This window comes from Cydia pomonella, chromosome 11 (assembly GCF_033807575.1).
Source record: "Cydia pomonella isolate Wapato2018A chromosome 11, ilCydPomo1, whole genome shotgun sequence".
Lineage (NCBI taxonomy): Eukaryota > Metazoa > Arthropoda > Insecta > Lepidoptera > Tortricidae > Cydia > Cydia pomonella.
In genome coordinates this window covers 11,972,373-11,986,435 of record NC_084713.1, presented here as the reverse complement: position 1 = coordinate 11,986,435, position 14,063 = coordinate 11,972,373, and the positions used below count along the sequence as shown (strand labels likewise).

The 14,063-nt window shown below is 35.6% G+C and overlaps 1 protein-coding gene across 1 annotated transcript in view; it reads left to right on the top strand.

Annotated features, from left to right (window-relative positions):
• LOC133522848 (uncharacterized) overlaps positions 1-14,063 on the top strand; it is a 49,572-nt gene that overhangs the window by 19,801 nt on the left and 15,708 nt on the right. Inside the window, exons 3-4 of the mRNA XM_061858312.1 lie at positions 5,087-5,174; positions 13,165-13,266. Coding sequence (XP_061714296.1) covers positions 5,087-5,174; positions 13,165-13,266 — 190 coding nt within the window. The remainder of the gene's footprint in view (positions 1-5,086; positions 5,175-13,164; positions 13,267-14,063) is intronic.

Genomic DNA, 14,063 nt, shown 5'->3' with positions numbered 1-14,063 from the left:
ATCATCTCCATCGCTCAAAAATAAAATGAAAATTTGTAATCTGAACGTAAATTTCTTATTTTCGTAAGCTGAGTAGTTACCTACAACCATGTGGAGTATCTTAATTAACAGCACGTTTTTTACGCTCATCAGCCGTTGAATCTCATAAGTAATGTATTTGAGCAACTAATGACTATCTAGGCTTAAGTTTTGTCAGAATATAATTATGGACGTATACTTTTTGCTGCATATTACTTGAACAAAGACATCAAGATAATGATCATTAGACAATGCGTCTTTATAATGCAATCGTTAGTAATCGCCTCAAGTATTAAGTACAGTGAGTTGACTCTGAAGTAAGTACTAAGGCTGCGGCTAATGTCAAGGAATGATTACCTACGTTATCTTAAAAAACAGGTCAGGTGCGAGTTCATTTACCGAAGCTTCCGTGCAAACTTTTTATTACCTATCTCATCCAATTATTAATACAAAAATGCTATGTCGCACGACTTGCGATGATAGCTTGTCCAGATAGTCTCTTCTCAATTTTAGACCACACTGTACAAACATGCAAAATTGGACAAGCATCAACTCTTTGTTAGGCGTCAAAGCAATACTACTTACAAAAATCGGTAAATAACAAACGTGCTACGTTTTCTCAGGTTTCTTTGATCAAGATAATACTTCAAAGTCTGCCCGGTCTGCCGTAACTTATATAATTAATTTCATTTAAAGAAATAAAGTTAGTTTGATTGTGAACGCATTTAAAATGTGCGATTAAAGTTTAGATACGTAGTAGAAATTTTAGCTATTTCAAATAGCGAAGTTATCATTTTACTAACAACAGCAATTCCAATAATAATCATTGGATATTTGCCGCAGTTTAAAGTCTATAATGTACAGTCATTTATTTAATGTGTATTGATTAATGCGGATTTGTGCGTCACTTGGGTTTCCCTCATGATTAAGATCGATAATACTTGATTTAATTAATTATGTCGATTGGATTAATAATAAATGAATTAAAAATGATTAGTTAAAAGAGACATGCTTTTGGTCGCACTTTGACGTCTTAAAGTCAAATAACGTTTACACTATATATAACGGTTATACACATTTTATTGTATGCTAACTCGTTCGCGTCTTTCCTGGAGACATCACAATGTTAAGAGAATCCAAATTTTCACGCTGCACCCTTACAGGCGGGTGAGAAGGGACACATTTTTTTGAGTACTTTAGACTCAAATAAACAAAACGTGATGTTATACCTCATTCTCTTGGTACCCGGGTTGATAACTTTTAATCTGACCTTTTTCTAAAATGTATTTGACCCATTATTTTTTTATAAACTGATTAGGACAAGTCTCGCGGTCATTCATTATTATTCGTTGTGGATAATATTCCGAACTCATTATTGATGTAAACATTGGTTTATTCTGCCATCTCTTCTGCACTCTCTGAATAAATTAAATTGGTATCATAAATTATCATTCAATTACAATTAAAAACTTGTATCGTTTATTATTTGCACCTACTGTGATATTAAGAATTAAGAATAAACTGAGAGCAATATAAAAAAAATTTCGTGTTAGGAATTTACTCGTGAAAACATTCGTTATATTGTTAGTTACAATATTTATAAGAAATATTGGAAGTATGAATATAAAATAAAACATATCTGCAAGAATCAAAATGACTAGTAATCGCTTTAAAATGAACGTGTCCTTATATCAACGCCAACCCCGTCAAACTGTGACTCATTAAAGATGTCTGACTTCCTAGCTGTAAAACGCTAAAGTTTATATTGTACACAACGTACAGAGTTTCTTGACTTTATAGCAGACCCAGCGTCCGTGGAATACTGGAAATTGTTACAGTATTTAATTGGGTTACTTCTACAATGCAAATAATCTCTATTGTACATCAAAACAAATACTCTGCTCATCAAAATATAATAGCTACGTAATGGCTTCAAACATTATTAGGTTAAGATTAAGTATTACGATATTTTGTTATTTTAATAAGTATAAGATTATATAATAATAAGATTGCTTTACCCTTAAAGGGTCATATTAAAGTGTACCTTGTAATAGGTAAGGTTGTTGTTTAAATGTTTTTGGGTTTGAATTTGTCATTCTCTTAACATAAGAAAATTATTAATCTTACTAAATATAACGAAAGATAATAGGCATGTGTCATCACTAAAATGCGAGCTCTTTCTTGTACCCTTTTGATAGTGGATATACTTAATGCAAAGCATTTTAAAAAATGTAATTTATTTACATTATGATATGCTCGAAACCTGTATTTGTATTAATATTTATGCGAACTGCGCATTTCCTGGGCGTTATTTTCTGGGAGTTACACAAAATATAACGTTTGAATGTTTGAACTGATTATGAATTCTAAGATGTTTTGTGGTGTGTGTGTGTGTGTGTGTGTGGTCGGTGCCCCAACTTAAGTAACCAAGTAGCCATACTAGTTGTATAGAAAAGTGAATACTTATGTTAGGGAAACGACTGTACAAGCAATGAGCAATATTCGTCTCTGATTATTCTTGTTCTAGAAAATATTAGACGTAACTTTACTCGATGTCGAAGTTTGGTGCCCAGTTGTTTAAATACTAAAGATGCCAGGAAACTAACCAAAGTTCTATATATAATTCGGCATCACGTTAACGAGGTGGAAGATACAGTGTCATCAGCTAATGGTTATTCATGTGGCACTGCACTAACAGTAAGAGCTCAGATAGTGTTTACGAATGCACTAACGGAGTACATCAAGTTTTGGCACTTTAAGTTTATTATCTCTTCACTTATGAACTGGAATTTTAAAAAGAGGGTAACAAGCTAATCTAATATTTATTAGAAATAAGAATAAACTGAGTATATACCTATTGTGATTTTGAATTGCCACATGATTAATTTAATTTAATTTAATATTATAATAATATACAAATAATACTTAAATAAAAGCCAAATAATATAAAGCAAGTAAATTAAAGTTATGCTAACAAAACAACTAAAATGGACAACTGTAAACTAAATATAAAAGCTTTCCCCCAAATCACCCCCTTCTGGCATGGTCGCAAGAACGCTGGCGGCGTTACCCCTCTCCACCGCTAGACTTAGCCTCTGGGCAAAGAAAGCGCCAGCCCTATGATCGCCCGAGATGCCTATTAGCCGAACTGAGACTATAATATAATATTAATCATATAAAATCGCAAAACAACGGGTAGTTTTCTAACGAATACACTTTATGTAAAGCACTTATTGCCAAAGTTGTCGGGCATGATTTTGAGATAACATTAAACGTCTGAGGAAAAAAAGGTGCCTAATCATGTTTCTGAAGCATACTATCAATACAATGACTCTTTCGTGTAACTTATAAACGTAAATATGTTCTTTGAAAATTTTATTTAAGTGTTGACTACACTACTACATGTGTGTATGACATGCACAAATATAATAAATAATAAATAATCATAAATATTATAGGACATTATTACACAAATTGACTAAGTCTCACAGTAAGCTCAATAAGGCTTGTGTTGAGGGTACTTAGACAACGATATATATATAATATTTAAATATTTATAAATACTTAAATACACAGAAAACACCCATGACTCAGGAACAAATATCCATGCTCATCACACGAATAAATGCCCTTACCAGGATTTGAACCCGGGACCATCGGCTTCATTGGCAGGGTCACTACCTACTAGGCCAGACCGGTCGTCAAAAAATATGATAAGATTAAGTGGAACTGGGTGGGACATGTCTGCCGCATACACCCTGAAAGGTGGACCTAAATGGTTACCGAATGGAACCCACGGAACACCATAGTTGGTGCTGGCTGGGGTGCAGGCAGACCGAAAAGGGGACGGCGGGACGACTTGGATGCATTTTATCCGGATTGGCGGGAGACTACAAACGACAGGGTTGAGTGCAGAAATTAAAGGGAAGCCTTGGCCCAGCATTGGGACACTAAATTTGGCTAACAAAAAAAAAGTGTTGACTAGGTACCAAGCGAGCATTACATGCAACCTAAAGGGGGACTTTCTCGTAACACTTTTTATCTTTGAAATATACTTCTATTCTTAATTATGACATAAACGGTTTTCACCTTCAGCAGTTGATAAACATTCGTTGTAAATATCAGTATATATAAAAGTTCAGTGAACGTCTCTGAACTTTGAACAATATGACGTTCGTGTTGAAAATTTAGTGATTTATACTTGTTAAAAGCACGTTATTTTCATAACAGCTATAAATACTGCAGCTACGCAGACAACTGAAAGTTTAAGGGCTTAATTTTCTAGGGTTCGTATAATTTAACCTGTAACACTTACCTACTGGGTAGTGAAAAGCTGAAAACAATTTGTTCGGAATTGGGTATACAGATTGATTAGATTACATTATTTTAAGTAGTATGTACAAGTTCCTTTTTAATTTCTGACTTTATCATGGCTAGCCTTACAAACATATTTGAAGCTAAAAAGCAGTGGATTTTTACCAAGACATATGTAACTGCTAGTATATTCTAACCTATGAGAAGCTATCGTAACCGTATACGTATATCGGTAGCAAAGTTCGATTCAATTGCGCATCTAAATCAAAAGCTAATTATGCCACGTGCCGCGTGCCCGGTCAGTGAGTCATTTCAATGGTGTAGTTACCATTTCCAACGGTAATGAACCTGAATTGTGTCTATGGCTCGTTTTAGTCAGAACTGTGTCGTTTTAGTTAAATGATTTATCGTCGACCTGTTTTGATCGCACTTAGGAGTTGTCCATAGCTTAGCTATATATATACCTATTTTGCCAATAGCCAGTTGCAGCTGTCCTTAGCAGTTTACACAGTAAAATAAATGTAAATTAAATTTTGCATATTCTTAATGTTTTCTTTAGCTCTATAGAACAGAAGTCATAAATTAGCACCTTAATATCCGCGTATATACACTATCCACTAACATATCAAAATTCAATAATTAGCACAATGGTGTTAAATACATTTAACTTTTTTTACACAGTATTTATTTAGCTCGTTTTACCTGTACATATAAGTTTCCTGCATGACTTGAATGAAATATTGTTTCTTTGCAGGCCCCCCAATTCATTACATTCAAAGAAGGTAAAGTGGGAGTAAACTTCGGCGGTTACCACGCGGCAGCTGGTCTGGGAGGAGTATTAGGTACGTAATTACTTCTCTTAATCATATAAACTTGGGCACTTTAATTAGGTCTGCTATTGAGCTTACTTCGCATTCATGTGGTTGGTTAAGAGGAGGTATAAAGCCAGGAAATTAGAAAGGATCAAAAAATTTGGCACGCCGTGCGTAACTTGCGACGAAAGATTTGGCGACTGGCTTTTAAAATTTTACCTCAATAACCCTGAAAGTATACTTCTGATTAAAATGTTGCTAGTCAGATCCCTAGCCTGTTTTATACTAAAATTATAGTGCTATAGTATGCGGGGTTCCGGTATACAATTGGAAATACATAAAAAATAGACATATTTTCGTGATTTTTACTATCGAGCCAATTTTAACCTTTTACGGTTTTGTTTAGAGTCTGCCCTCGTAAATAAATCTAGTTTCTTAGAGTCAGACCAAGATAAGTTAGCAGCCGTTTTGACAGCCCAGATAGCGTAAGTGCTATCTTAAACGTCATACTTATATAAAATTATGACTTTTACTTGCACAGGTTGGGCTATCAAACTCGTTGCCAACTTAGTTTGGTCTGATACTAGTAAAATTTTTCATGGCATTTGCGCATTAATAAATAAAGTAATAATTAAATATAAAAACTGCAATTTTTCGTTAGCCCCTAGCCCTCTCTTAAACCATTCACCGCAAATCACGACATTCACAACACGTTGTCGTTTTACCTCTACATACTCCTCCTCCTCTACATACTGGGAAACCCATGTTATCGGCTACAACATAGCGCTGCGACCGTAGCTCAGCTGTGAACGTGTTAACTATAGCAACGTATGTACCCACAGGGAATTTTATTTTCAAAACTAGTCTGTTATCAGACAGATGGTTCTAACATTAAACTAATTCTACGGGTTACACTCACGTGTTTTAATCACTCGCAGCAGCGCGTGGCAGTTGACAGTCGCGTCCGTAGAATTAGTTTAAACTTAGTATGTCTCCCGACAGTTTAAATTCGACAGATGGTTCTAATTTATATGGTTAATTAACAAAATCAAAATAAAAAACCAGATGAATAGTATCCGTAAAATCAGACGCATAGGTTTGGGCGGCGTCGCTTTCTACGCATAGTTAGGACGACGGACAGTGTTATTCACAATAAATTACACTGGAGTTTATGGATTTAGTTTATTATAAGCGTTGGTAAAGTAGCGGCAAGGGCGTACGACTTTCAATTCGGAGGTCGCGGTTTCAAAGCTCAAATCCCATCTCGTACTAATACTACCAATGAGTTTTCCGGAACTTGTATATGTTTGTATGATATATTAGGTATTTGCTATGTATTCAAAGTGCAATTGGTATGGATTCCAGGCCACGAGGATTTTATAGGCAATGAAAATGCAGATGAATTTGCCAGAGCCGGATCTGTGAGTAACCTTATAGGTCCGGAACCATTTGTGGGGCTCTCTCAGGGAATCATTATAACGGCTATCAAAGACCTCACTAAGACCGAACATCAAAAAGAATGCGATAGTCTAACGGGTCTAAAGCACTCAACGCTCTTTATGCAAGAAGTAGACTCCGGTTGGAGCAAAAAGCTATGGAAACTTAGCAAAAGACAACTCCAAATAATAACAGGGGTGTTTACGGGCCATTAAAGAGTCAAAGGAGTTTTCGCCAGGATGGGACACTCCGACAATACCGATTGTCGAATGTATGGCGAAGACAGTAATACATGTGTGAACGTCACACAAATAATGAAGGACTTTGGAGCAGGCTATCTGGAACCAAAGGAATTCAAAATGCTACCCATGAGTTCCATCATCCGGCACATGGAGATCAAAAGGTCAGAGGTCAAAAAAGCTATTGAGTAGCTGACGGATCTTTCCTAAGGAGGCAACTACACAGAAGCTCCCTATGGGTTGAAGCAAGGGCCCCGAAAATCATAAGATAAGATAAGGTATTTGATATTTACCAGTCGCTTTTCGGTGAAGGAAAAATATCGTGATGAAACCGAACTTATCCCTTATTATAAGGCTTATAGTTTCCCCTTTGGGTTGGGAGATCAAATGTCAGTCGATTTTGAAAAATCTAGTGCCCATGTCAATTCGTGGGATTAGTTGTTAAGCGGGCTTTCGAGCCCCCAAGCTCCCATGAGTCGTGGCAAAAGGTCGGAACAAGGATAGGAAGATGATAATGTGGATTTATTTTATTTGAGAGATCAACACTCCGACACTTATGTTCTAAACGTTAAAATTTATGTTATTTACGCTTAGAAACTGAATTATCTACCAGGGTCAAACAGTGATCAAACACATTTTAGATAAAGGTCACTTCTGTGAACAATACGATATGTACAAGTTAACGACTCTGGTACATAGATATCCCGTTTTTATTATATGAGTCTCAAGTACTGACAAAAATGATTTTCCGCCTGTAAAGGTGCCGTGTAAAAATCAGCTTATTACAATGTATACAGGAAAGACGCGAACAAGTTTGCTATAAATATGTATGACCCACCTCTGTAACTTTCCGGTGCATGCGACACTAAACTCAAAATACACCACTACTCAATTACTACCAATATTATAAAAAACTATTCTCATAACGAATGAAACTCAAATAAACTTGTTACCAAAATGAACCGTTCTCGATTTGCACTTTCCTCAATATGGGCCAATTCCAAATTAACTGAAGCTCATAAAAACCGGTACACAAAAGGCTCTTTTCCCAAAATACCCTAAATTTGAAACACGGGAAAGTATCAGAACACCCGATTTTCATAATGATTGATTCACAAAACGTCATGTTCCCAAAATACACCAAATTCACGATTGTCATACTTTATACGGGTACGTTGCTTTTTAGGGTTCCAAAACCGTTTCCGGGCTCTTTAATTCGTATCAAATTCACGCCACTTATGTTTAGGGAAGAGAGATTTTCAGCAAAAACTATTTTTGTTAAAAGTACTTGTAATGCACTATTCCCTTGATTTTTCATATTTTTGGTAAGCTCGGTATAGTAGTATTTTTCTAAGATGTCAGTATTGCCTTATAGAACTATATAGGGCAATGCGGATGACTACTACTGCTCAAAACTTTTCGAGGAAGGCGATTTCCTCCAAACATATACACTGAATCAAAAAACTTTCTTTGTAACCTCCCTATCCTTACTATTTTTAGGATTCCATAGTCAACTAGGAGCCCTTATAATTTCGCCATTTCCGTCTGTCTGTCTTTCTGTCTGTCCGTCCGCAGCTTTGCTCCGTGATGGTTAGTGCTATTAAGTTAAAAGTTGACATAGATATACAAATTAATATCTTCGGCCACATACACGTTAAGTGGGAATTAAATTTTTTTTCGCTTCAATCCAATTGTGTAGGTTCAAAATTCAAATGATGTGGCGGATGCGAAGCAACCTATAGTGCGATTCGCACATTTCCAATTATTAGAATTTTTGTTCTCGTGACTAAAATTATACCTGTGCCCGTCATAAAGGAGAGCGGGCGCCCGTTTTGGTTCTCAATAAAAATAATTTCGGTGCTGGAACTCCTCTTGGCTATGGCGAATCTCAAGAAACAATAAATGATGACATCGTTTCTTTTCCTAAAATATGACAATCAAGAATTTAGTGTATTTTGGGAAAAGGCCGTTTTGTGAATCAATCATTATGGGAAACGGGTGTTCTGTGATTGAAATTTAGAGTATTTTGGGAAAAGAGCCTTCTGTGTATCGGTTTTTATGAGCTTCAGTCCATTTGGAATTGGCCCATATTGAGGAAAGTGCAAATCGAGAACGGTTCATTTTGGTAACAAGTTCATTTGAGTTTCATTCGTTATGAGAATAGTTTGTTATAATATTGGTAGTAATTGAGGATTGGTGTATTTTGAGTTTAGTGTCGCATGCACCGGAAAGCTCTGTAACTAGGGAACATCAAATTATTTTAATAAATATTTCTGGTGTTTGTTTTTTAAGTAGTCACGACACTCGACGATCTAAATTATAAACTAAAATAGGTAGATTTCATAATACCCACTAAAACATAAGCTAATGTATTCCATAAGGGATTCGTATAGAAGGGGCAAAGAGCGTAATATTTACTGTGAGCCCTAAAGAATTGGTCAAAGCTTTTCAAAGATTGCATATACTAGAGAATTTGGGATGGGTATCAATCAATCAATCATATTCTTTATTTCAGACCAGGTCCATAATTATACATTTAAATCATAACATTAATATACATTTAAAATTTAACATGATGATGTCCTCCCAGACGTATCCGTCGACGGCGACATCCTGACAAATAAAAAGGTTCTTAACTATTACGTGCATGGGAGCGGACGTGGCTTGCGAATCCAAATTTTGTTTTGAAAGTCCGGCAACACGAAACACAGTAGAGCTGCCCAGATGCGTTGTATGTGTAATGGTAGGAGGGCTTGGGCTGAGTTTTTCGGAGCTGGCGTTTGGCGTCAAGATCTTCAAGTCGGGTGTCTACGTGATAGGGATGTGCACCGCATCCGCATTGTGGCGTAGAAACAGTCTACCCTAGCTTCAGCAAACATCCCCGATGCGCTGCAGTAGTGAGGCAGTATCGCGAGGAGGTATCGCCGTGGCCGGGTGGTCTAGTAGTCAAGACGTTAGGCGATACTTTGATTTGATTTTCTTTAGGACTTTTTCTAGTTGGGTGTGCACTTGTATGCCCCTACACTTTAAATTTCGTGTGGTCATGAGCCGCAGAGTCAGCTTGAATATCAAGAGATTATTTGTTCCTCTATTTCATGCCATAAACCTCATAAAACCTTTTAGAAAATTGTATCAAGACAATTTGACATTATTTCTACATATTTCTATTTTCAAATATGAAGAAGAAAATATTTGTTCCGAAAATTACATCCTGACAAATCACGTTGTGGTTTGATGAAAGTTCATCAAACCACAACGTGATTTGTTGGCAGAAAAATCTCCATATAATTAATAGGACGAAGGTTAAGCTGTATGTATGTGTCATGGTCCCCTTAAAAAATACAAAATTAATTTTACAGCAAATTCGTTCCACATGACATCAAAATAATGGGCATAGTTTAAGTTTTGAATATAAAAACTTTGGAACTTAAAAATGTTAGCGAGTTGCCTAGTTAAACATTTAATGAATACAAGTTCTTCTTAATTTGTGATATAATAAACATCTTCATTAATATGTAAGTTCTTTTCATTGTTTTTCTTCGTTCGTACACGCTCAATTCTGAGCAAAAATTGCACAAAAAATACGTACTGTAACGAACGACAAAATAAGTAGGTACATAATAATATCTACTGAGTTCAAAGCGACACGGTTATTCTAAAATTAAATTAAACCTGTCATATTTTACAAATCTGAAATTATTAATGCAAGTAGGTACGAGTATGTATACTGATTCTAAAAACACGATATCAACATTATAGCAATCTTAGTCCATCTCTCTCGTATCAATGGGAATCAGTAAGAGCGAGAGACCCATGTACACTTGTAATATTATTATTTTATGTTGGTATCTTATTTGTTAAATCGTTGTGTGCCTGCTGTTAGGATCACAAAGATTGATTATTCATAAACCTTATCAAGAGTTCAAATTAAGGTCGTTCGTGTCGCGTTTTAATCGATTCCTCTTACTCAGCACGAAAACGCTATGGGGAAAAAATATTAAAGCCGCCCATTCTATGGTGTCGCGCCATACCTAATACCTTATTCGAAGCTAAATTCAGATGGTATACCTAATATAAGACAAAAGGATAATCTACCACGCTTGCTTTCATATTTTGTAATGATGTTTAAATATTACAATGCAGACAATTATGCAGAAAATTCGTGTAATGTAATGCGCAAGACGTATCCACATATAACGTGTATGACGTAATATAATTATATTAGTAAGTGCCTACCAACACCAATTTGATATAGTTCGTGTTTTCCACAATGACGCGTAGGTTTCTTAAATCTAACCTTTAATAACAAGACAGTACGAGCCAAGGCACGCGTCGTCGTGAATGACACGATCTATATCAATCTAAACATAAATAATTTTATTACTAAAACCTCTGTAAAATCTTGCGTTACAGCAAACATTTAACAAAATTAATATTATAAATATGGCTTCATATTTAATATTAAATTCGGTATAGTTAGGAATAAAGTTATTTAAGAAGGCTTCAGTGATTAAAGTATAAATCGGTTAGCGATGTACAAGCATCATAGAAATCGTTGTAAACATCTTCGCAAACAAAAACTGAACAACGCAATAACTCCTGAATTTATAAAGTTAAAAATCTTTTTCCGGAAAGTTGTCTCTAATTTGGGAGCAAAAGATACCAGCAACAAGTATAGCCACGCGCCTCAATTTTAACAATTTATTTTAAAGTTTAATTACGAGGAGGTTCCTAAATATGTATACATACGTATAATCTCCACACAACGCAGCATGACTCATCATTTTTGTAGATGGCGCTATTAATTAAAGTAGTATGCTGTGAAAAATTGTTATTTGTTTGACAAGGGGGCAAAGTTGTTGTTTAACCGATCGTGCTAATATTGATACCCGAGCAAGCGAAAGAGTCCAAAACTGAACCACAAGCGTAACGAGTGGTTTGAGAAGTGGAATCTTTGGATTTTTTGCGAGGGTTTCAAGGCACGAGGGTTAAGCAAAATTTGCCTCCGAGTGAAACACAGTTTTTTCTACCACACCAACGCAAGGAAAGTACTAACTATGAAATACAAAAAAAAAAACAAATCAAATCCAAATGAACGAAATAAAAAATATATCATCCATAATCATTATTTAAAATTTAATTTTACCAGCTAACATAAGGTAACAACTTAAAAATTTGCATCTGATTAGTTTTCTTTTCTCATTAGGTTTTGGTCAATCAAGAGGGTATTTACCGTTGGTGTGGTGAAAAACTATTTACTACTATTTATAACTTGACATTAAAAAAATTCAATAAAAATACACTCCCATTTTCGGCAGCCCTGTAAAAATTGCAGCAAGACGATATCGATAGTTGTCACATGTGCACATTTTTAAATAACGTTAAGGTGCTCCCACATTGGTGTTATAAAATGTTATATAACGTTATATAACATTTGTTGTATACAATTTTATCACAAATTGTAACAAAACTTACGCATTGTTATCATGTTATGTAATTTGGTGGTACATGTTATGCATATTTACCGGCGGCGTGGGAGCAATTCAAACATCTAACAAATTGTAACAAATTTTTATTTATTTGTATTTTGCATGTTGTATTTTCAACGAGGAAATGCTGCTAGCATCTACGGCACCATGCCGCAGGGGGATAGTTTTTAATTATTTATTTTAAGATTATTTTTATTTATTTTTAGATTTAGATTTTAAGTTTTATATGTATTATGTTGTTGTGTAATTAAGTGTTATCTTCAATAAATATTTATTATTTATAATAATATAATTATAAATTGGCGTACCTGAGAAGTTATTATAATTATGAGTAACCTCTAACTCAGTAAGCTGCGTTACCGTTTAGTTCGCTCTAAAGTCTGAATCGCTCTGAATTTTTAAATATGGCTTAACTCTCCTTCTTAGGCAAGTATCCTAATCACCCTCTACTTATACTACTACCTACCTACCTATCTATATCAACGTAAGGGCACCATAATTTCTTAAGACGCAATTTAAAAAATATATAGACTGTAAACTTCCATACGATTTTATTTGTGATTTATAAAATAAGAAGAGGTAAGATGATATTTCCCGAACCATACTATTTGCGAAGCTCTTGATGGGAGACTAAAGAAAGAGAAGTAGAAGTGGCAATAGCGCACAGCGGGGGAAAATGTGAACTTTTATGTTACATCTTCAAACTACCTATATGTCTCGATGCTAATAGGGCGGTAGCACGATCATGCATAAAACAAATTGCGCCACATAATGCCATTTACTGAAGGTTGTTAAGGTTAACAGCTTGTATTTATTTTATAACTGCTGTTCTTAATAAAAAAATAATTTGTTTAGGTAACGGTGGAGCCGGCGGGCTGTTCGCCGAGGCCGGCACTCCTCACGGGCAAGCGGCGGCCGCTGGGCTAGGCGGAGGAGCCGGCGGTGGCGGAAGCGGAGGTAATGTCTCTTCATCAACATCATAGTACTTGCGCTTCACCGGGTCTTCACTACGTCCGATCTAACACCTCTCCCTAAGCTTAGCTGACAACTGTATGTGCATTTAAGAACTAACACAAATAGATACAATACATTTACTCGTAATTCCCCTTATTTGCGACATTCATCATATTGTCCAGTTTACGTCAGGTTGTCCTGTAAGATGAAATAGTAATTAAAAAACCGGACTAGTGCGAGTCGGACTCGCCCACCGAGGGTTCCGTACTTTTAGTATTTGTTGTTATAGCAGCAACAGTAATACATCATTTGTGAAAATTTCAACTGTCTAACTATTCATGAGATACATCCTGGTACGGACGGATAGATGGACGGACGGACAGCGGAGTCTTAGTAATAGGGTCCCGTTTTACCCTTTGGGTACAGAACCCTAAAAACGATCTTTAAGAATTGAGTTTTGCACGGCAGATTCACACAATTAGGTAGATTTTGATTTCAGAATTGTGAAAATGAAAAAAGATACTAGACGCAAGCACAGTAGGATACTAGGATCTAACACTTCCAATAGAATGAAATAGTACATTACGATACAAGTGCGAAAAATAGGAAATTCGAAACAAGTGGCGATAAATTAAAACACGACCGAAGGGAGTGTTTTAAATCGACACGAGTTGCGAATTACCTATTCGCACATGTAACGTACAACGTTTTACAGTACATATGGTCGTTTAAATGTTCGACACAGTAACGTAATATGCTAATTTTCGCACTAGTGCGATAAAGTAGCACCATATGTACTG